Source organism: Hippoglossus hippoglossus, chromosome 3, assembly GCF_009819705.1.
Source record: "Hippoglossus hippoglossus isolate fHipHip1 chromosome 3, fHipHip1.pri, whole genome shotgun sequence".
NCBI classification, from domain to species: Eukaryota; Metazoa; Chordata; class Actinopteri; order Pleuronectiformes; family Pleuronectidae; genus Hippoglossus; species Hippoglossus hippoglossus.
The window spans coordinates 28,915,325-28,941,067 of NC_047153.1; the positions used below are offsets into that span (position 1 = coordinate 28,915,325).

At 39.1% G+C, this 25,743-nt stretch overlaps 1 protein-coding gene across 1 annotated transcript; it reads left to right on the forward strand.

Moving 5' to 3' along the window:
* LOC117757074 (CD81 antigen-like) lies at positions 1-25,117 on the forward strand. Its single transcript, XM_034577821.1, has 8 exons — positions 1-213; positions 8,694-8,808; positions 17,014-17,111; positions 18,434-18,508; positions 19,477-19,593; positions 20,792-20,890; positions 22,194-22,277; positions 23,325-25,117. The coding sequence occupies exons 1-8, from the start codon at positions 133-135 to the stop codon at positions 23,385-23,387; spliced, it is 732 nt and encodes a 243-aa protein (XP_034433712.1). The 5' UTR covers positions 1-132; the 3' UTR covers positions 23,388-25,117.
* The last annotated feature ends 626 nt before the right edge of the window (positions 25,118-25,743 follow it).

Sequence of the window (25,743 nt, forward strand, 5' to 3'; positions counted from 1 at the left end):
GAGCTGGGTGTTGCCTCGGTCTGGGAGCTGAAGTCAGACTCAGGATCCCCGGTTGAGACTCAGCTCAGTACCCGTCGTGGAGCTCCGCACTGCCCCGTCGCCACCGTCTGGTCAACTCTGTGCCCAGTGTATATGTCTGAAATAACCATGGGAGTCGAAGGCTGCACCAAATGTATCAAGTACCTGCTCTTCTTCTTCAACTTCATCTTCTGGGTAAGCTCGCGTGGGCTTTTCTGTTGTTGTGCGCGTGGTTTTCACACGCTGTGTGTCGGTGCAGGGCAGCGCCGCCCCTCTTTGTAGTTAGCGGTCCGGGCTCGTTTAGGCGGCCGAGCCCTGGATGAATGGACGACGCTGGATGAGACCAAAAACATCTTTACACGAATCTAATGTAGTCCTTTAAACGGTTTACAGCCGTGATTCATCATGACCACACTAACCGGAAGAACCGTGCTACAGCCCTTTTTCACCACTACGGGGAAACATGGCGAAATTAGGCAAATCAAATAAAGTGACTCAAAGGCGAGTCTTAACTGGCCAGGTTCCACCGAGCTGAACACGACACACCAACACGTAGAGTGGTTGATAAATCAGAATTAAACGAAACGGATTTCTATAGACAAGTGTAATAATGTGTGTGTGTAACATAAACAGGCGCTTTAACAGTTTAGAGTTAAATCTTCTTGGCGCATTCGGTAGTTTGTTCGGAGAGGAGCTTTGTTTGGACTAAATCCTCCTCCCAGTGTGTGTGTGTGTGTGTGTGTGGGTGTGTGTTTTAAAAGGGGGGGATTCTTGGTGGTTTTCATTTGGTGAGTCAAGGCCCTGTGCTTGGTGATGGATCATGGAAACGTTTGTGGGTGTTTAGTTTTACTCTCCTTACGTAAGAGCTGCTGCTCTCACTTTGTTCTCAGACAACTCCTCATCTCACGTTTCTTTCTCTCTTTGGTCCTTTTTAAAATTCAGCAGTCAGAGCCTTGATAGAAAAGTGGGGCTCTCTTGTTGTTATTTTTTTTAAAACTCCTGAGAAGAGACTGGTGCAAAACAGAGAAGAAAACAAGCCTAAGTGTTTCTTAAACCGAGACCAAAACCACTCGGTTGTGTCAAGATACAGGAAGATATAACCACAAAAATGCCATCCTTTGCTCTTCTCTCTACCCAACCCCACAGTGGATGCAGACAGGGGAGCACTCATTACTTTACCAGTGTAACAAATGGGGCTGAGCAGAATGCTTCAAAAACGTTGATGCTTTGGCCACTGCCACATCAATCAATGTCCAAATCAGTATTCACATAGAAAAGTCATTAGTTTTGCATTTGGCCATAAACCAAAGAACCAATAATAAGTTAAACCTACTGATGGCTCTGGATGAAAATCTCACTTAGTTATAACTTTATCCTCAGAGGGACATGAATGTCTGTATCAAATTACATGGCATGCCACCCAATAGCTAAAGCTTAAAGTCAAACCTATGATGTTGTTAAAAAGAATAGAAAGCCTTTATTGTTGCCATGGATATCTGAACCACATCTCATGATGATCCATGTAATAATTACTTATATCTAAATTGAAATACTTACTCAGTCTTGAGCAAAGTGGTTGATAGAAAAAAACATAAAATATACACAGAGCAAGTTATTATAGCACAATACAATTATGAAAAGAAACAGAAAATCGTCTCTTTGCCCATGTTTAAGTTCATTCTCTTCTAGCTCACATTTTACCATCTGTCTTTGACAGTTATCACTGTGGGACAGCTAATGGTGGGTTTTGTTTGCAACAATTCACATACATGACATGATCTTGATCAATTTGACCTGCAATCGTGAAAATCGTATGCAGAATGGGTCGAGGCATTTTACAAGACATCAGTGTTAATAGTCCTGTAAGTGCCACTGGCTGACATGTTCCAGACAGGTCTCCCAGTTTAGAAATAGCTTCATTAACAAATAAGGAAGCCAGTGGGGAGAGTTTCGAAGGGCTGTACTCATGTTGTTACACGTGTTACATTTTTTAAACAACCCGTGTTCTGGTGCATTAAAAATAAATCTGTGTTGCATTGTCCTGATGTCCTGTTACACATGCATAACATTTGCTGTCTCAGACAGCTGTAGACACTTTACTTATAGCATTGCAACAAGTTATTACTTTCATTATTGACTGATCTTTTTTTAAATTTATCTCTCACTTAATGAAATTCACAAAATATAGTTACAAACTCTTTAGTTCTGAGAGCACAAGGTCTCTTCTTCAAATGTCTTGTTTTGTTAGCAACAATCCAAAACCCAAACATATTAAATTCTCAATAATATACAACAGAAGCAGCAACGACGTAGAAACTACAACCACAGAATATTTGCTATCTTTCCTTACTAAACTAAGTAAACTTAACTAGTAAACTAAACCAAGTAATTATTATTGACTCGTCATTGTTTGCAATTGTTCGTTAAACGTCAATTTTGTTGTCCCTTCTCTTTTTTGTATTTTCAATAGCCCAACCAGACAATTAATAAAAACATTAAAACTGCATTTCCTTACATCTTATTGTATAAAAATGTCTCTATAGAAATGCTTTTATATGAATAAAAATAGAAATACAGCCAGTTTTAGATCATATTCAGAAACAACAGTCATTATTGTAAGCTAAATTATACTGTCAATTCGCCCCCAGTGTATTTCATATTGTGTTACACTATAATTGATTGTAAACCAAGGATAATTGTAATTATATACTTTTTTTCTTATTGTTTAAATATATTAGCTTTTAATTCAAGCAGTAGTCGTATTTCTAACAAGCCACTAAAAGATGTTGGAGACTGACAGGAAAAACTGTTACTTCCGATGGTGTCCCCCTGACAGCCATTATCAGTGAAGAATGGCAGTTTAAGTGCTGCTGTTGAAAAGCGGCTGTGATGACCAATTGGCTCTGTATTGCTTATTGCAGGACCATCCTTCAGTGGTAAGAGACCACAGCGTTAATAATAAAGCTACAGTACCAACACTGCCATGTCTAGATAGTGAAGGGAGAAAGCAACCAGGAATTTGCAGACTCTAGATCTTCAGACAGTCCATCCAGTCTTGTGTTGGGCCACACACTGTGCCCTCTCCTTCTGGCTCCTGGAAGAAAAACAAGTAGAATAGAGTTGACCAGACCCGAACGAAATGTACTGGATTATTTCTGCTCTTTCCGAGAGCATCGCCATCACAAGTCAGTTGGCTCAGGGACATCCTGGCACCGGCTCTGTTCAAAGTAAAGTGTCATTATGAAAAAAAGTTTGTGTTTGGAACTTTTAAACTAAGTGAAAAACTTTAGCTTTTTCTTGTTGACTGCTGGTATGACAAACCAACCACCTTATGTTATCATCCCTTTGATAAGGGTGGTTAGTAGCCTGTTGCCATGCTGATTGCTTTTGTTCCTGTGAAACCAGCAGGGCTGAGGTTGTCAGTTTTATAAAGTTTTCTTTCTCTTGTTTAGTTAGAGTTAAGTGATTGAGATTTGGTTTCTTTAATTTCATTAGGCTATGTTTTTAACCTTGCTATTTGGTTTGCCATCAGCCCCCTGAATTGAATTCAATGCAATATTCACATCACACCAAGTTCAGTTAGTCTGGGTAGTATTCTGGTTATGTGATTGCTTGGTTCATGGAGTTGATGGACTTTCTCCTGTTGCGTCCCGGTTACCCCTGTGATGAAAATAACAAAAAAGGGTGTGTGTGATTCATACAATATATAGACCCGGATATAGTGTTAGTAATACACCCGAAAAGTGACTTTAATGTGATTGCATTACAGCATCCCTTTAGGTCTGTCTTTCTTTTTAACACATTAGGGCTTTTAGTTTTATTGGCTGCTCTGAAGAGCTCTGTGAAAGGATCTGTCAGGGCAGACATGTCTAGTCCATCTGTAAAGATGCTTTGACTGCGATGTGCCGTTACTGAGCAGCCAAGAGTGCAGGCTGCCTCTTTAAATGGGAGACCTCCTGTTTCTATAAATCACACTGGACACTGAGAGGGTTAAGAGGCTACATGGGGTCGAAGTGGGGGTTGGTGGATAGGAGGGGGATGCCTCTGTGTGGTGGTATAGGAGTTTTATGGGAACAGCAGACAACACCCAGCCCCCACTCCCCCTCCTCCAGCATGCCCAGCATTCTACAAACCCCTGTACTCTGGCCGGTAGGCAGAAATAGACACTTGAGGGAGAGCTGGCAGGGAAACTTGTCACACCACGTGCTTTTTGAAGAAGCAACTTTATAGTTTCAGTATCATTTCACTGTTGCACGTGGTTAGTAGAGATATTTTGATACCAGTACCAGCGTTGAAAATGCCTCCAATACTGCAGAGGAATCTGTGTACCGATCCATTACAACATCGTAGATGTGGTTTCCGGTAGTGTAGCGTTAGCAGGAAACTAGCTGTCAGTTTTTGTGTCAGCAATCTGGCAGCAATTTGTTAATAGTGTCAGTAATTTGGCAATATTTCACACTGGAAAGTCCCACAAGTAAAATGGCCACATGGACCACATTCAAGACTGTAGTTTCAAGCTGTTTCAAGAAATTAATTGTTGTGTATTCATAGGTTTATTTATTTGTGTTCTTTTTCAGTTACGATTGTCAAACTAGATTAGAAGTTCTATGGCATTCATTCTTTTATATGTATTTGTTTTTTAAAAGGGTTTAACCTAAGTCAGGCTGTACAACCATGATAGCAATCATCACTTCCATACACAATCAGTCACATACAACTGTTAAAATACACTATTTAAATATATTTTTTAATGCACTGGTATTGGATCAGTTCACTGTATTGACCTGGTATTGGAAATTACCATCCCTTTCTTTAGTGTGAGTTTATACTTTCTAAATTGTCTTTTCCTAATTAGAATTAAATTCAGTAAGAAGTTGGTGTTTAATAAAATATAATTTTGTTCTTATTTTGACACCCCAGTGTCTTAGATTGTCATCTTATTCAGCTTATTTACTGAAGAAAATTCGTAATAATTTCATTTCAAAACAGTTCCCAACAAAATACATGTAAATCCTGGCAAATTAGGTTAAGATATACCAAGACAAATACACATGATGAATACTTAATTTTATAAAAGTGTAAGGCTGACAATGAGTTTAGAAAAACAATCCTCAGGACTTTCCTGAAAACAGCTAGGAACTGTCGTTGAATTGTTACATAAACACGAGTATGCTAGTATGTTGGACTGAATCATACCAAAGTACTGTGTGTGTATATGTGTTATACATCATATCACATCAACACCTTTGGGGACAAATTTCAGATTACAATCCAATCAATTGGGGACAAAATCTGTGTCCTCAATTGAAGAAAAGGCATATATTTGGTTCAGTGTAGTCTAGTGGGAGGGTAATGTTTTCGGCTAGACAAGTAGTAGTTATGCTTGGAGTAAGACTTTAGGAAATTAATGTAGGTCTATGTGAAGTCTGCACAGGTGAACTATTGTCAATATAGTGATGCATCCACACTACTCCAGTGTAGAGTCTTGTAGCCACTAAAGCAGAGAAGTTAGAAAACGCTGCTGACCTTGTTTTAGTTTGAAAATGTGGCGGTAGCGGTTTTGTCTGGAAAGAGAAGTGGAGATGTTTGGAAACGATGATGTAGACAGAACCACTTGCTGATTGGGTCTTTTCCGTCATATCAAGGAGAAAAATGATTATTTGAGCCAACTGCGACAATTACTTTGTCCAGCTGGGCGTGCATGTTAGTATGGGCGGGAATTAAAACTGATACTGCACCAAAACGCTTGTGTGAACAGAATTAGTTTGTTTTCAAACAAAAATGTAGGAGTACACAGTATGTAGGTGTGGCCTTGAAGAGCAACTAATGAGTTCTGGAGATTCCCCACTAACAACATTCACAATAAAAGTGATCTCCCAGCTTGTTAATAATAGATGTTGTCAGGCTGATTGGTCTTTTCTGAGGTTAAGATTGGGTCGTGTACCTCTTCTTGGTGTACAGCATATAAAACAAGGAGAGATAAGTGAAAACACCTTTGTCGTTGGCTGAGTAATCTATTTCAAATCCGATAAATTATTTTATGAAGCCTGAATGAGGTTTGACAAATTAGTCCTTTTCAAAAGGCCCTTTTCATGTCAGACAACACAGACAAAAATTCCCACTAAGCTGAGCCAGTGCATGCACAATGCCAGGGCTCTGTTGCTAAAGCCCTGAATTGAATGCAGCCATTATTAATGACCTGAGTTTAATCGGCTTTTCCTGCTGTGATATGTCAAAATATCTGCAGTTAAAAATAATTGCTACAAAATGCATGTTATAATACTTTATTGGATTATAGGCTGAAACTAGCTAGTTAGTTTCAGTCAGATATTCATCTTCAGATTTTCTGTTGAAAAATCAGTGGTAGTCAGTTTATTATCATAAACGACTAAACATATTTACAACTAGGAAGCTGTAACCATGATATTGAGAAATGTTTGCTTTAAAAATGTCCTTAATTCAAGTAATTGATCAAAATTTACTGTTCAAAAAAAGACAGAGTGTCACTCAGCTTCAGCTCTATCAGACCACTCAGTCAAAAGCAGCCAAGAGAGTGTCTTGTTAGCATGTATGTTAGGCATGGGTCCTGAGTCTTCTGACTAATTCCACTAAATTTCATTCAAGTTTGAGGGATTTCCCTGTCTAAAACAGTTAAAGATGTCAAACGACCTATACCTTGACTATGTCTCCAAGGCCATCTTATGGATTTGTGATTAACTAGTTTATTAATTTCTAGCTACTGGCTACTGATATCTGTGTCTGTGTGAGTCACTCCCTTCTGAGTGTCCTTGCAGCTGCAACTAAGTTGGAACCAAGACTCTACCCCTTAGCCTAGTTACATTTGTTGAGATAATGAATTTCAGTTTTGTCCTGTCTGGGTTCTCCCTCCATTCATCATTTATAAAAATACTGTTACTTACACCGCTCAAAAAAATCTGGTTTCATGTGCCTTCATGTACTTCAGTGACTCATCTCAGTGGTAAGTCATGTGGTCGGTGGGGAGTTCACTTAAAGTGTGCATGTGTGTGCATGTGTTGAATTTTTACGCTCTTGCCAGTTATGGTGTTGTTATCTGGTTGCTAGGCAGCTGCTGGCCTTAGCTCTGGAATGGACCTCACTTAGAGGAGGAGTATGGGGAGGGAGCGGGATGACTCGGCCTGTTTTATTTTTATTTTTTCCAGATCGTTTCACAGAAACAAGCGTTGGCTAGTTTAATTAAGTTATTCTATTTGGCCAAATTCTCTTTTTTAACATCCAAGTATCTATGTATATTAAAATGTCCAAACTCATATGGCGCGGAAGGGTGTGTGTTGTGCTGGTCAGTGGTTTATTTTACCGCTGCTGTGTGTAGTGATGCTTGTTCCTGTGTGCCGGTTGTGGTGAATGCTAACTCTAGTTATATTTAGGATTTCTTTGTCCTGGGCTAAACAAATGGGCTCAGGAAGGCCTAAAGAACAATACATTTCAGTAGCAAAGTTACATTGCAAAATGTGCTAGGTTTCCCTGAGGAAACTGTTTGGTAGATGATGTCAGGATAAAAGTGAACAAAGAGTTCCTCATGTTGACTGCTTTGCCTATAACCTGTTTGTAAATTTAAATAACTTATACTTAATCTACAGGAGTAGTTCAATATTTTTGGGATTTCTCTTCCTTTTGCCAGAGTTAAATATAAAGGTTTACTGAACTGAGACGGTTTGCCAAACATTGCCTTTAAATATTTGGACTAGTTGTAGTTCTTGCACATATTTGCTTCCCTCTAAGGATTAGAGCAATCAAACTACAAGTCCTGGATACGGAACGAAGCTGAAACCTGACAGTTCATGAATGCTCGCATTGGGGAAAGTATTAACGTATTAACCGACATGAGCAAAATTCGGTCGGTTTGAGGTTATAAATATCAGTTTCAATAAATGTCCGGCCTAATTGGGAGGTATTGGAGGTAACTGTGTTGGCCCTTTGTTCTTTGATAACACGAGAGAAATCCAGGTTAGCTAAACCATCCAGCTCTAACTCTGTCTAACACCGGGAAAGAAGTGTAATTCCCAAAGTATTGACACAAAATATCCCTAATATCCTCCTCTTCTCTGCTTGTGTGTCCTAAAGCCAGTGAGAAGAAATAACGCAGAGAATGAGCGGAGCTTGGGCTCTCTAGTCATTTTCTTTGATCCCCCTGTAATGAGAATAAGTGATGCTGTCCATAAAGCTACTTGATGTTAAAAGGTGCATCCGGATGGTGGATACTAGACACCAAAACAACTTCATCTAGTAGCACAGTTGTGTGTCTGCTTTCAGACTCTAAGTTAACAGTAACTCAATATCCCTTTTACATCCAGCTTGTGTGGCTTGCTTTGATATGAACAGAACCTCACTTATTTAATGTGATTAAAGAATGAAAAACTAAGTATACGATTTTGAGGTGCCTATAATTTTGGAGTAATTAATCGTTTTCTTAAGTGGGATGAGAAGATTGATACTACTATATCTCAAGCTGTTACTTATCTTGTTGCACAGACTGTTTTTACACTAGGGCTTATGTAAGGATGAACATATGAGATCTAACCTGTTAATCAATTATCTTTACAGGTTTGGATATTGTTTCTGTTTAGCAGAATGTTGTGCAATTAACTGAATTGAATATACAATTAATTAATAACATGTTGTGTTGTATGTGTTAGCTTGCAGGAGGAGTAATCCTGGGCGTGGCCCTGTGGTTGAGACACGACCCCAAGACAAGCAACCTGCTGGAGCTGGAATTTGAGGGAGCCCATGCCCCCAGCACCTTCTACATCAGTATGTGTCTAATTCATATTTTCTCTTCATCTGTCTCCACACTGTCTCTTTCTCTAATGGTGAATCTCTTCTCAAACACTCTGAACACACAGGTCAAAGTATGTGTTTCTGGCTTTTTAGTTTATTTGCATTCTTCCGCACGGAGACACTGCTTTGTCCACTAATCAGACAGTTAACATAGTTACTCTGTGGATTTAGTCAAATTAAATGCCCATACACTATGCTCATATTAGGGTGTTCAAAACAGCAATACAATTTTCAAAATACAAGTTGATGTTTATCCTGACAGATTTTCTGATCTCTGCAACAGACCATACTTCTATATCAAATCTGTGTTACCCACGTTTAAGCAGGTTTACTTTTCATCATACTACTCATTGGAACCTCATTGATGAATGCTGTTGTAAAGAAATACAGTCATACGAAAAGGAAACTTCCCATAGGAACAGCACAGCTGTATCCTGAAACCATTAATGGTACATCATTCCTTTAATGTTAAAGTGATAGGTCTACATTACCAATTAATGAACATAAGTGTATATCCTTCATCTACAAGACTCTATTGTTTAACCTCACTGTGATATTCATTATAAATTAATTAAACGTCACTTTTATTTGAACTGCTAAATATTTCAAATAGCAGTCATAGTATTATATGTATGTTTGTAAAGAGATTTACTTTGTTGTAACTTACTCTTTGTACACCAAATCTTTGGTTTGAATTAATTACATACATTCTATACATGCACAAAATCACATAATGAATTGAAAGATTGACTCTTTGGTCACGAGTTTTAACTAAATGTAGCCAAACAAACAACTTCTTTGACCTGATGTCAGTTAGTCTGGACACTGACACCAAGTAAACATTGAGTAAATGATAAATTAGTTAGACCACAGTGTGCATTAGGTTGCACAAACGCAAAGTTCACCGGTAGTCTTCCCTTCTGTGCCCAGTTCTGCTTGGTGCGTGTGGTCTGTGCTGCACACAAATATCATTTGTTATTCGGAAAAGGATCTGTTGAAGTCTTACAGTGAGTCCTACACTATTCCCCCATACACTCCACAGCAGTTGAAGTCGCCACCTTTCAACCCTGATTAGACTAATGGCTGTCAATCATATATCAGAAAGGATGTGGAGCCATGTTCCTTATTTGGATCTGAAGCCATTTACAACAACTGGTAACATTTATGACAGCCGCCGACATATAAACTCACAAAACATTAACCTGAAATTCATGATGCACGTACAGTGCAGGATTTACAGAGCTGACCCCCAGTAACCTGGATGTGAGACTGTTAAACTGGTGTGAAAACCATTATGATTATGTGGGGCTGCCCCGCCTCAGCCACATCACCAGCTACTTGTGACCAGGTCTGCCAGAGGACACACAGCTCATCATATGACTCTGAAAAAAAAACTTACACCCCCACACAACTCTCTATTCGACTCTCAGAAGAAGTTTCATGGCGTCATTTGTTACCTGACCTCTCCGACTCCCTGTGCTCACTTACACACTAATTTAATACGGCTGAAGTCACAATAAAACCCATCTAATGAACATGCTTTTCGCTGTCTGATGTCAGACAACAGAACAAGTGTGAAATAGAGACTGAGAGGCGACCCATTAAGACAACATGTCATGCAGGAGTCACTTCCAAGCTTCTGCTCCGCACAGGCTCTGCACAATCCTGATTTTATAATCACATCGCCTGACAAACTCGCTAAACACATAATTTAAGGACGACAGCTGTGCTAAGATATTGGCTTTATTTATATGTAAGACGATCCCTCAGAGAGAAACTTCAAGTTACAGAATGTGTTTCTCAGCCATTTTCCATAGGAACTCTGAATGTGTTTCTATGTTTAAATCAGGTCTAGATCTAGTCTAGAGTTTCTGTTTTACACAATCAGAGATATTCAGCATGAGACATGTCCTGCGTTACTGGAAATACTCTGTTACATGCCCACTGACTCGCTGTGCATCATCTGGATAATGATCTGCTCTATTCACACATCAGCTCAATCAGACATTACACAGACTTTGTGTTCAGGAGCTAGTAGGGTTAAGTGGTTTCACAGTGGTTTGGGTTCACACATACATCTCCAACTGAACTCAAGAAAAGTTCAGGGTTGCTTTGGATATGTGAAAGCGGCTCTTTGGGGCATTCGTTTTCGACTTCTGCTGACTTCAGCTGACATGATGATCAACATGAACTGCCTGGGACTGCAGCAGGGGTTGAGTGTAAGAAGACTGAAGTCAAGCCAGACACATTCTACCTCCTGTAGTTGTCAATTAGCTCAATACAATGACTGATCCCCCACAGCCCTCAATGTTGTTGTAAATCATTTTCAGGTCATATATATAAAAGTATGAAGACATTTTCAGGTCATACATAAAAGTTAGAAAACATCTAGGACAAAGGATTAAAGTGTGTGAGTGAAAGGTCATGCAAAACCTGCTGGAGCTACACTGATAGAAAGATTAGTTGTTTCTGTTTTATTGAGAACCATAGACTCGGCAACAAAGAAATAAGGGCCACCATATTGGGATAGAACTAGGAGGACAAAAAGAAATAAGGACATTACTGTTTTTGAACTAAAAAAATTCAATTGCCAAAAAGGAGGAGATCAAATAAATTGCATCCCCTTTGGAAAAGATATGAGATAAAGGATCTTGATAAGAACAAGCTACATGTCACAATGTGTGTCAGTGAAGCCTTAAGCCAAGTAGGACAAAATTCAGTTGTCAGAGAGTGACCACAGCCCCTGACTCAGAAAACTGCAGCTGCTTTGCTCCTACAAGGTTTTAATGTCACATGATATTGGAACATTCTTCAGCACCAGCGAAAGTTGAACAAGGTTCCTAACCAGCATGCATTGTTTAACATTAATCATAATAGGCCTGCCTAGAGCTGGAATTAGCATCTGTTCTGAGTGATACAATAACAAGTGGACAGCTCTAGGTTTAAGACCTCAGACCACATTTGGAGGTGTTGGCCATTAAATTGTCAAAGACACAAACACGTTGATATTGGGAATATCTGTAGTCGGGTTTAGAAACAATATGATTTGGTCTTTGTGGACAGAAATGGTGTGTTTATTTTGCATATAGAGCGAGGAAGTGAGATCCATTTACAAGTGATCACAGGAGGTGCATTCTAACGCCACATGTGAACTGACATACTGTAGATTTGTCACTAGGTGCTCTTTTCGAAGAAATGTGCGAGTGGTGGAAACTCCCAGAATTCTCCATTGTGACTCACGCACTGTCTCACTGACTGACTCACTCACTGAGAGACGTTCGGTGCTGTGGTGCTGCAACGTCCAAAACAGTCGACTCGAGGGGATGTTTGAAACTTTGTTTTTGTCGTACTCTGAGGCTGCATAGCTGTGTTCAGTGAAAAAGGGGGGAACGACTAAGGAACTTTCTCTGAAACAGCCTCAGTTATCACATCTTACCCATTACATAAAGCCTCCCTCTCATTCCCAAGAAGGGGAGAAACAGCCCAGTCGGTGCAGGAAAGAATTCCTCACTAGCCGCCACCCCCCTCCTCCCCGGCCCCGGCCCTACCCCTCTTCTTCCCTCCTTTTTGAAAGTTTTCCTTTCCTTCACTCCGCTCGGTTTCTTTCCACTGTCGTTGCCCATTACTTCCCCATCTGGTTGTGGTTAGTGTTCCAGTCGCGCTGTCTCACTTCTCCTCATTTTTCCTTTAGTCCTTCCCTCCCCCCTCCCTCCCTCCCTCCCTTTAACTGTGTTGGCCCTTTATTTTCCTCCCTTCCCCTCCCCCTGTCTTCGTCTCCTGCTGCCAGGAACTTTTCAATATGAACTCCTTCATCTTCTTTTCTTTTCTCTCACCCCTACCCACTCACAATTACTAAATGGCGACCAACCTCTTGCTTTTCTGAAGAATTAGACTTATGGTACATATACTTTTGACTACCCTGAGTATCACTGAAATCTGTTCCCCGAAAAGTCCCAACGTAAAAATTATCAGTTGAAAAACCCCCAAAATGTTTGTGACATAGTTAGCGACTGTCACGAGAATGGTGGTTGATGCCAATCTTGACCATGGCTACAAATGTTTCAGTTTTTATCAGATAACAGACCTGACTCAGTAGTGTTTCTGAAAACCAATACAAAGCCTCAATCGTGTAACTTCTGTCGGACCAAACATATTTGGCACTTGATTTAAATAAAAGATATTCTGCTTACTGTATTTAAACTTAAAAATATGTGTCCTCTTACGGCCTACTACATTGTACCGAGATTTAGTCAAAGTTATTGAATGATTTTTCTCAAGTCACGTCCTCATAATGAGGAATTAAAGGTCATAATATTATAAATAGTATAATACCTCCTACCTGTTACATGTAAATGTAATGTGTTCATGAGTTTGCTGTTGACAGGCTGAGGTCTTTCAGTGTCCTCAATAAAATACCATCTTAAAGGTCTTTTCTTGGCCATATCCACCACAATCTCAAGTCAGAATTGTGGGTGTCTTTACATGGTTGGACTGCAGTATACATAATAAACTACCGAAATATAACAGGGAACAGGAAGCAACAGAGAGGAAGGCTTCGTATAGTAAACAATAGTCGGATGACTTCAGCAAAGCAGCTAATTGCATCTGCATGAAAATATTTGGACTTTCATTGTTATGTTAGCTTCATCACCTTAGGGAAACTCCCTATTGGAGCCAAACCAACTCTATTGACTGACTTAAAAAACAACGGTGGATGTGGTTTCTTGCTCATTATAAAAGACAAAAAGGGTTTTAAATATTTGATGAATCTCTAAAAATACAAATATACATTGGCACACAATCGTCTGTGTAATATATACATTTCTTTGCCATATGTGACCTGCCCCATCCACGACGACAGTGCAAACTCCATCCCTGATAAAAATTGTGGAATGTTTAAAAAAACTAAAAGTAGACTTTGAAATATTTGCCTTTCTTTTCTTTTTTTTTGCTAAAGAAAATCACTGGATCAGCTGCTTTCTATTTTTTATGTCCGAGTGAAATATCTTCCAAAATATTGGATGAATTGCCATGAGGTTTTTGTCAGACATTCATGGTCTAGAGAGAATTACTTCCAATGAGTTTGCTTTCCCTTGTCCTTAAAATTTGGGCCCAAGGTTTCATCTACACAATTGAACAAACTGTGATACTGATCGTGTCTTGACTTTGGTTTTTGTTCCATCAACAAGTCAAAATGTGTTTGTCTGATACTTTGGTTTATCACTGAATACCTGCAAACCCATTGACATTCCTGTCGGCCTCAGCTGTAATTGGTGTTTAGTGCTGTTTAGTAAATGTTAGCATACTTAGCTGAAAGCACCACTGTGCCTAAGTACAGCCTCCAAGAGCTGCTAACATGGCTGTAAACTCTTATGAAGAGTTTAGTTCATTTCCAGCCCTTCAGAATCTCCATGAATACCCGTAATCTACCAGAAGATAGTGGAAAAGTCTGCCAAAACAGTGCACACTTCAGTTGGCACACAATCTTCCCTCTAACTGCATGTCTACACAGAAAACATTTCAGCAGGGGGTTTTTTTATGTCACACCCGTCTGTGGCCCTGTGCAGGGAGGATCCAATCACAAGTGGACAGCTCCAAGTACGTCACTTCGCACCTGGCATAAGAATCTGTCAACAGTGATCATTTGTGGGTAGATCTCACTTCCCTGTTCTATATACAAATACACAAGACCAAATGATTGTTTTTAGCCAGTCAGACACATGAACTGATAAAAAATACTTTTTGTTCATTATGAAACTGTAGCAGGTCAGGTAACCACATACGTCCCAGACCACCATCAAATGTGGTCTGAGTGATCAGATTGCTATTTTGTCCTCACTGCGTGTTCAGAAATGTACTTAGAGCTGTCCACTTGTGATCTGATCACTCAGGATAGATGAACAGGGCATGAAGTGTACCCAAGTCTGTTTTCCTCAGTTATCAAGTGTGTTTGTGTAGTGGGCTCTGGCTACTTCTAAAGCACGGTTGACCTATGCTCAGTACAGCACCTTAAAGCATCTGCTAGTTAATGTGCTGCTTTTGTTGTGCCTTTTTTCGCAGATGAAATGTAAGGCACACGAACGCACATCTCAACACACAACACTCTGTCTCCATTAAGTACAACCTCAAAATGGTGTGGGAGTGTGGGGTTTCAGACATCCCAGATGCACTTTGGTTCAAAAACACTTCCACTTATAGAGCTATAAAGATTAAAAGCCCATTCTGATAAAAATTCAAAAGCTAAAAGTTTGGGAACCATTTCTTATCACTACTCACTTCCTCCATGATCGCACGTCATGTTGTCTTTATGCAGCATCTCATGGCAATCAGCTCCTCCTCAGAATGAACGGGGGAGATACAGAAGGCCTGATGGATGGAAGCAAGGGTGGATCCATGAGAAAATTAAATAAAGACGGACAGAAGAATAAATTTAAGTAAATGGAATTATTGCGAGCATAATTTTGAATGAGCAACTGTATTATACAGAAAGGACGGGTGGTGGTGTTGTAGCAAGAGAGGGAGAGGCTGAGATCGCCAAACAGAATTGCAGGACGACTGTGTCAGACTAGAGAGCCACAATGCAAGAGATTGAAGGAGCACTTGGTCAGATGCCAAGATATCAATTTATAAATTAGCCTGAGTATGTGAGTGGCTCTGTGGGTAGAAAAGAGATGGGGGATGATGTATACGAGGTACAGGAGCAGTTAGTGGTCTACAATCGAATTTTGTCTGAGCTGACAAGCAGGAGTAATGATGCTGAGACTGAACACAGAGAGAGCTGCATTCACAACCATATACACTGACGTCCACATTTGTACTTCAGTTATTCATTGTTCACCAGAAATGATTAAGATGGATAGAATTGAGTTGGGTAATTTGTTATTTTGGAAGCCCAAAAGTTATCAATCTTAATCAAATAGAAAAAGACACAGTGGAATAAATTATATGAAAAATACATGAATAAAATTATGAAACACCATGAATATTAGTTGAGTTTAATCTCAAATTATTGAAAACACCTTGAGCTCAATTATATATTTTAGACATTTCTTATAATTCCATTTAATATTGAACACTTTATTGGTAGATTTTTTTGTCATTGGGGTTTTGTTAAAGGATGCCTCTTGCCTCTACATTTGTACAGCACCATTATATTTGAAGGGGCTCCTAAGTTTGTATTTTCCTCTTCATCATGGGCGTGTTTGCTTATTTTGTTGGCTGAAGCAACACTCATCATCAGCTAACGCTAATATCTGACATTTCCGAGCCTTTTACCGGCACATGAATGCACAACCAATTAGCGTTTGACTTCTCAAATGTGTATGCGCGTTCAAAAGCATTAAAACCATATGTAATCACTGTAATAGATGACCTCACTTAAGCACTCCGCTACTCTGTTAGTAGAATGTTTTTTTCATGTTTACTGCAATGAATGGAAACTAAACTGCTGCGTGGAGAAACCTGTTTAACAATGTAGGAAAGTCTTGAGCCATTATTTATGAGTAAAAGTTGCTAAAACAGCAGAGTGGTCTTAAAAGAAAGGGGGAAAAGTGAAGTGATTTTCTGTTATGTTTTTTTTCTCACAGACTACTGAACAAATTCAGAAAGGATAAATATTTGTATGAGATCCTTTTATATGTGCTTAGAATTTATATTAAAACCCACAGAACAGCTATAATATAATACCTTGTATCTCCTCTCCAGTTCTATCTTTCCATCCTGCTTAAAATGAAAACAAAACAAAATATACAGATTTGGATTTACACCACACACCTCCTGAGAAGAACAGAGCTAAGAGAAATACTAATGACTGTTTCTGAAGAGGCATTTGAGTACATTCTCACGTCTTTCTTTCCATGCTGCACCCCCTTCATTAGCCACACAATCTTAATCTGCAGTCATCTGATGGTATAACCACGAGGGAAGGAAAAAAAGAAAGATGTGAATTACGGAGCATGCATACTTTGTGTAAGAATACACAGAACAACTTCCTGTGAGCAGAACTGGATCATGACTCATTGGGTTTTTTGCACAGCTTCCCTTGCAGTTTCCATCCTTTTTATAGCTGATTACTTCTTCCCTCAGTAGCAGAATGTGAAGGTTTCTAAAACCTCTAAATGTATGTGTGTTGCCATGGATACTAATCAGTCAATGTTTTCTGTCCATCTATCTGTCCAGGTGTCCACATCCTGATCGCTGTCGGTGCAGTGATGATGGTGGTCGGTTTCCTTGGTTGCTATGGCGCCATCCAGGAGTCTCAGTGTCTTTTGGGAACTGTGAGTCACAATCACATCTATCACCTTTAAAGGTTCCCTCTGGAGTATTACACTCCTAGTAGATTCATGGAATTGTTTGCCAATGAGTGTGTCCTGGTTGTGTTTTTTCTTGCACATGACGACGCACTGATGATATAACACACAGACCAAGGTTTTACAATATTATACTGATCAACATGTGAGAAGGTAAGATGCCAAGATTAGCAGGATAGTACCTACAAAGTCAGGGAAGAAGACGACTGCAAGTTGACTTGAGAACATGGTTGCAAACAATGCTGAGTTTGAAATACTGAAAGTTCCTCTCTTAACATTGTTTAAACCCCTTAACGATAGAGTTACTTTCCTGTATTTATTCTAGAGGGAGTAACAGAGAGAGTATTTAATATATCACCCGTTACAAGCTACCTTAGCTAACTTTAACATAATGACATTAAGCTTCACTGGCTTCTCTGATAGCCCTCATAATACTACTACTGTGAAATCGGCATTATCAGAGGCTTTCCATTACCCCACCCTGCAAGTTGTTGTGATTAGGTTATTAAATATGAAATATGAGACCCAGGCTTTCTGATACAGTTTTTTTAGAACATCATAAACAGTGCAGAAGATAGAAATACTCTGCCATGGTGTTGACTGATTATTATGCTCATTATATGTCTTGTATCATATTAAAAACTTGTGTTACAGGATTAAAATGAGATTATCTACATAAAGATATACAGGAGTAGGGGCATTTGTTCTGCGTCTGCAGTGTAGTGTCAATATGCAGACACTGTAGTGGACTAAATTATGCTATGGTGGTTTCATAAGGATCTGAAAATCTTTTACATGACACCTAAGTGGACACGTCACCCAATATTAGCCCTATTTCCACACTGGGCTCCAGCCATCATGCAGGCCTGTTGAGTAAGTATTGCACTTTTAAAACACACATTTAGCAACCGAAGTATTTCACACAGAGGCTCAGACACTTTTTTAGGCTGTTGTTCAGCTGTGTTTCTGGTTGTATGTGTTATTTGTGCTGTTTTCACTGGGCTTCACAATACCCATAGACTGTATAGGGAACACCCTGCTCGGAACAGGAAGGGAGGGGAGGTGTAGCCACAAAGCATTTGTTTTGTGTTTAGATGCTAGTGCGACATCTAGTGGCGATGAATACCTCGTGTAACCTTTAAATAAAGCGGCTTTCCATTTTTCAGGGAAGAAGTGCACTTGATGTTTGTTAGACCTCTAGAATGCTCAATGCATTTTACTTAATAACACACACACTCTTTACAAAACATCTCCTCAATTATCTTATGTTTCTCTGTCCTCTCCTGCAGTTCTTCGCCTGCCTGGTCATCCTGTTCGCATGTGAAGTTGCAGCTGGAATCTGGGGCTTCATGCACAAAGACACTGTAAGACTACAAACATGCTAAATGAAATAGCTATTCAACATTGAGCCCCAAAGTACAATAAAAACAGTTGCTTTACAAATTATTTAGACCCTTTTTCCTTTTCATACACTTGATTTGATTTTATATAAATAGATTTTGTCACTGTTGCCCTGTAATGTACACTCAATAACCAAAGTGAAAATATTTTAATAATTTATCCAAATATTTTAATAATCAAAAAAAAACTCTCATTCACAAAAGTATTCAGAAGGCATTAACTCAGTATTTTTTTGTCGAATCCTTTTTCTGATCAGACCAGAGTGGTCATCCTTCCAGGAGGTTCTCTAAATCTCTGCAGAGGACATCTGTTAGAGTGTCGTGGTTTGGTTCTTGGTCCCCATCCTGACCAAGGCCCCTCAGTCTTGGTTCAATGGCCAATTTAACCCATTTCAAAATGACTGACACCTCTGAGCTTAAACATGTAAAATTAAATTATCTCTCAGCTGTCCAATGTTGTTTTGAGTATGCAATTTTTTTAAGATTACCCTGTAAGAATATATATTATTATACTTTAATCTGCCATACATGCATGTCTATCCCAGTTGTCACCTCATTTATTTCCAATACAGAGCATCTTAATTTCCAGAATCCTCAAAGATGCCTTTTACCATCTGGATAAAAAAAAATTTGATTTTTAAATCTAATTTACCACATTGTGACTGTATTACCTAATCCAAACAGAGATGGTTGCCGGAAATTACATTTGTGCTCGTTTGATTTACCATCAGTTATGGATGCTCTGTTCCTGTTTCTGGAAAGCCCTTGATGTTTGTTGCATGTCCATCCTGTCCTTCTTTTTCAAACAAGTACAAAAATAGTGCTTTACTAATACTTAAATAGGACTTTTATACATCTGAGCTTGAACTCGGGTAACAACACCATTAAGTTTTGAGTCAGAGCCCACACAAATATCCTTGCTTCTGTTTCAGGTGTCGAAGGAGATGATCAACTTCTATGACTCTGTGTATGACAATGCCATGACTACAAGCCTCAGTGACCAGAAGAAGCAGACGACTGCCTCTGTGCTCAAGGTGTTCCATGAGACGGTAAATATAGAATCTATCATTTATGTTAATATAAAATATAAATGTACTTCTAGGTTATAAATGTCAATCAAGATTTATTTTTATTTTCAAACATAAATTAACCACATGCTTAATTTGTTAAAACCATCTCCTTTAGGTTGTCAGGTCAATTTTGCACAACTAAAAATAAATAGTAAAGACCCCTGTGAAGGCTGGGACCCTTCAGTGGAGCAGCAGGTGTGCAACTGACCTAGATACATATGACATGTAATACTTAAACCTCGCCACAAGGCAGAGCTGTGTTTACTACTGACACACTGTCGGGACAACAATAGCACAGTTTTTGTGTTTCAGTGTCACAGTTCGTATTCTGCAGTTTGTCTTTAATAAGCTTTTATTATATTTTGTATTGATCAAACACATTTCACTCATTTAAACAACAGCGGTGCACTGACTTTGATATAGCTTTTTTTCTAAAAAGCTACTGACTCCAAAGGTCCTTCTTTTCATGTTTCTCCTACTATTCATTATTATTTTGTACACTGAATTTTGCTAATAAGGTTTTTTTTTAACGTTTGCACATACATTTTTTCTCTCACATGTGGGCGCTTATAACCAGCCTTAGTGTCAGTGGCCTACGGATGCTTCTCCAAAATTGGGTCAACAGCTCTGAAAACAAAAAACATGATAATCTAAACTTGTGAAACACATGAGTAATATAAGATAAGATAAACGTAATGGATCCTGCTTGGGAAATGTACTCGTTGCAGAATGAGAACACATCAAAGTATGAAAATAGAATGAAACATATATTAAATAGAAAATAAAATAAAATGGAAAAACTGAAAATATGTACATTGTATACTAATTTCACTACAGACAAAATATTATGTATAGAGAAACGTGGAAATGAAAGTATGAACACTAGAGTAAGAAAAAAATACCATCCTTATTTCTCGTAGATTTTATAAAATCAGAGGAAATGTACAGTTGTGACCTGATGAGGTCATAATGGTGTTGTCCTGTATGATATATGTCCTTATACTGTACCATGGGTCGTAATCCAAAATGTGTGGGTCTCATAAGGGTATTAGTTTTTCTTATTGTTTCACATGAATGAAATTATGTATGATAAATGAGGCAAAATTAAATATTTTCATATAGAAATGAGCTTTGAACACATTTGTAGGATCTTTACTATGTTGTCTTTGTGTTTCAGCTGAACTGCTGTGGTAAAGGCCTGGGGACGTCGATTATGACGACCCTCACAGACTCGCTTGGCATAACTGACATCTGCCCCAGCAGTAAAATAAACGTCGTAAGTGTCATCTTCCAGCTCAACTGTTTTATCACCACATGCAGCAACTGTGCAGGAACGTAAGAAAAACTGACATTTTGAGTAGTTTGCATTAAAGTATTTGTCAAAACCCAGATCATTAACAAGAACAAAACCATGTCACCGCAGCGTATTCCTCATCCTTTTCATCGGGAGCCCTTCAAGTTATCTGATCTGCAGATGGGAGAGGAAAGAAATATTTGTCTGACATACAGAGTCTTTATAAAAAGTCAAATTGGTTTGAAATGAATTTGCACATGATTCGTTTGGAACCAACACAATACTTATAAATACACAATAAATGTAGGAACAGTTCAACATAGAAATATGCTTATTCACATTCTAACAGAGTCAGATGAAAGGATTGATTCTTTTCACACATCTGTGTTGTGTACAGAGCTGGAGCTGAGAAGTTATGAGCTTATATATCTTGGTGTTAAGTTTTGAAGCCTGGGTGTGTAGCCAACACTTCTGAATCATATTAATTAACAGGCTGTATCGTGTGTTAAATCCATACACAACAGAACAAACCTCTAACACTTTCAGTGTTTGCTCAGTGGACATTTCCATCCACAACAGAAATCTAAAAACAACAATTTGTGGTTAAGGGAGGAGTCACGTGTTGGACCAGATTCTGGCAAGTCCCGGCTCCTGGCTGGTCTCAGGAAGAAACAGCTACAGCTCATGACTCCCTGTGAAAACCACAACTTGTTTTACTTTGATGGTTTTGTATGGATCAAACAAACAAGATATAATATTTCATTAGCGTGTATACGGTGCTGCTAAATTCATTTGCTCTGGCTTGAGCTCGATTACAGCACATGCATGGTATCAATCTTCTCATCCTTCTCTAGGTAAGAAAGGGAATAAATATATTTCCCACAATGTCAAACTGTTCCTTAAACGTGATCAGTTACACCTGTCTGCGGAGTCAGGGGCCTGAAAAGAAGCACTGATCTGCCTCTATCATCACTGTTAAACTACGCATGTCCTGTGTGAGAACATAAATCTCAACAAGCAACTGTATCTCATAAGGCAGGTCTTTGTAAACAGGTTTTAAAAGATATCAATAATTATCTTATTAACTCCTGCTTATGTGCATTTGCCATAATACACTGATTACAGCCCTGAGTGAAAAAGACTAATGACTGTAGAATAATACCTAAATACTAAAACATGGATCTTAGTTTTCTCTTTATCCTCAATCAGAGCAGGTGAGGTTTTATAGCTGTTTTGAAGCAGATATAAATTCATGTTTTGATGTTTTGATGTTTTTCCTCTGCAGAGTTGCCACACAAGGATCCAGGAGCTGTTCTCAGATAAGGTTTACCTGATCGGTATCGCCGCTCTGGTGGTGGCAGTTATTATGGTGAGGACATGAAGCAGCACGTCACTGATGTCAAACCTTAAGCATGTTTGATTTAACCTCCACCACATGGTGACGCGTAGTCATGGATGTGGGTGTTGTGTGGGCCAACGCTGCTCATTCATTGATGCAATGAATAAATGATTATAAGTACAATGTATAAAAGAGATCATTCAAAATTGATGCTGGTTCAGCTGCATCAGTAACCTAAGACACCGGTACAGTGACTGGCACTAACTTCAACAGTAATCACTACACAATGCTTTACTGATAGGATTTTAAAATGTCTTGTTTCTTTACTATGCAGCTTCGTAACAGTTCTTTTGTATGGCCACAAAACAGGGAAGTAATGTTACCAATGCTTAAACAGAAAATAAAAACATGTCAGTAAACCAGAGCAATTAACAGATAGATTTCCTGCCTGCGCCAGTAATGATCTACTTCACTGGGCGTCTATACTTTTGTTTCCAACATTTGACATGTTCATATTCCCCTATATGAGTGTCATTCAAACAGGAGTAAATAGTTTCAATGGCACATGAATATACATTAGGCTCTTTGGTGAGTGTTTTCTTTACCTGTGAATGTGGGAAAGAGTCAACTCCTTTTTTATAAGGAATTGTGTGTCTCTTAGCAGACATTGAGTCTTGTTGTTTCTCAATAAATTGTTTCATGATGTAAGTTCCCCTAAAACCATTACCCTGTATGTCTCTTTAGTATGTATTAACGGTTAGCATGGCCCGGTAGCTTGAAAGCCAGCTATGTTGTATGACAAAAGTGCCGGCACGGAATGCTGGGCACGCCCACAGTCAAGCATTGACCCAACATATACAGTACATATGAGTCCAGTCTAATAATAATTAGTATCGTCTTTTTGATACTAAAAAAAACCCAAACATATTTCTCAGAATGTCAAACCATTGCTGTAAGTTTTATTTGGATTGCTGCAGTGCTTATTTAGGCTTGAATATTGCTTTGATGGAACTGACAATTGTAGATTTTTTATAGTGGATATCTAACCAGCACCTCTGTGTATGTTCCTCCTCTCAGATCTTTGAGATGATCTTCAGCATGGTGTTGTGCTGCGGGATCCGCAACAGCCCGGTGTACTAAAGCTACAGGGGGGCTGCCAGCAGACGTGCAAATGAAGGAAGGTCGACGTTGCAGTCGCTGTCTCATTCACTCTCTTTTCTTTTATAAGCAGGAAACTTCACATATATATTGCTTGCTGGATTTAGTCAGCTGGTTGAGAAGACAACGTAAAAAACACCCTCCATTGAGCATTTTCATGACACTGTCGACAAATGTTTTGTTAGTCACAGATGCTGTTCTGCATATTTGACCAGTTCTATCCTAATCTGATAAGTAGATTCGTATTATATCACACTGTCACACATAAATTTCTCTTACCAGTCCTGGTGCTTTAATCCTTTAGGGATTCGTTAGTTGTTTACTGCCTCCTTGCCTATGAACATGCTCTTATATTCTTGGTTTTATAGATGTTTTTTTTTTCACTGTTATGTATAAACTGTATATAAATATATATATTAACAGTGCTTTATGACTGCATGAGCATGGATATTACAGTAAATTCTTCTCCTGTATTCTTCCTGCACTCTGCTTATTCAGCTTGCCCCAGACTGAGACCAGATGATGGTTTATTAGTCCGCCACTAGCATCGGCCTCACCACACCACGTGGAGTGAACGTAACACAAACGCACTCCCCCCATCCCACAGATCACTGTCTTGACTCAAATCCACATCAGATGTAAGATGAGAGGGTCCATACCACTCTCGTGTCTTGGGGTAAAAATTTGAAAGCTAGAGCCAGTGGGTGACTAGATTAGCTTAGCATGAAGGTTGGAGGGAAGAGGGAATGTGCTCTGGAAGTGTTTTTGTCCAGGTGCAGAGACTTCTGGAGTCGACCAGTGAAAACTCGCACCTGGCCCAGCTGTAGTTCCATCATATCCCTCCCCTTAACTATAATTCATCATTAATACGTAACCAAGTCATATTCATCGCTCGTGTTAATACATTTGTCTGTTTCACACATTAATGGTGTTTTTCAGGGCTGTTGTGTAAAATTTGATATTGCAAGTGTTTATGCTCTTGTGTCTGCTCTTTTTTTAATAGTCTCAGGCTAATAGCAGTGCTGATGTTTGTAGTAGTAGAAGACAGTGCAGGCACATTAACACTACAGTGTTGACTCCACCTGGCAAATGAACATGCTCACTATTTAGTCCAGTGGGGTGTTCTTCCACCACATGAGCTTAAAAATACGTGGTGCTGTGGTCTGTTCCTTCTTGATCCATCTGCCACTGACATTTACGCAGCAACGTGTCATAAACACATACTCACAACGAACCATCTTGTCATCCCGTGTAACCCTCCATATTATCACAGCATTTGTCCGCCAACTAAAACTTGTCTTGTTAACATCTCATACTTAAACTGAGAAGCAGTAAAAAGTGTCTTGTAATATTTACAGCTCTGACGTATTGTACTAATGAAAATAATGAAGGCTGTAAAAAGACAATATATGCCTTTTCTCGCTCTTTGTATTGTGATATCTTTGTCCGGTACGTCGTCAAAGGAGTCAGAACAGAGGGTGGAAGATTTTAGTGGCAGTGCGGACTGGGAGGAAATCAAACCTTCAATACATCATGAGCCAAAAAAACGACACCCACTAGCTGTGTGTCTCTGACAGAGTCTGTCCATGTTGCTGCATGTTGAACCTGGTAACACACTCAGGCCTCACTGCCACTTAAATCTCAACCCTCTCTACTCTTGTAGACTTTGGTTTGCCCAAATATAAAGGGATTAAATGTATTTTACAAATAAATTTGAATTGGTCTTGTGTGTTTCTTTTGGACTCATTACATGAAAGGTGGATGATAAATGAAATGTTATGCCACAGGATAACGATAAGGTGACTAGAAGACTATGAAAATCTCAGTCAAAATCTCTTAAGGGTTCTTAAGGTTTTGGTTGTTAACTAAATCACAGATTATAGAAGGATCCAGCTCCCAAAGTGTCTCAATTGCCCCCTGGTGGCTAGCTGCAAACCCCACCTTAAAGGAATAGTTCACTGAAAAATGGGAGCACAGACATTTCGGCTAAAAACAAGGTGTAAATGACCTTGTTTCGAGTCGAATATGAATGTCGGGGCATACGGACACTTGGATGACACCACACGAGCAGTATGGAGGTTTTTTTTCTGTTTTAATACATTTTAAGAATTGGTCACCATTTACTTCAATTGTATTGGATTTGGCTGCAATGCTGTTTACCCCTGAAACTCCAAACGTGTTTTGTGGACTCAAACACTTCACCCCCCCCCATCGGCATAGTGGTGAGTAGATATTGAGTAAATATTCATTTTCAGGTGAACTGTCCTTTTAATGTCAGTGGATGGGACATGGACCTAATGTCAAAGTACACGTCAATCAATTTTTTCTCAAAGACGGT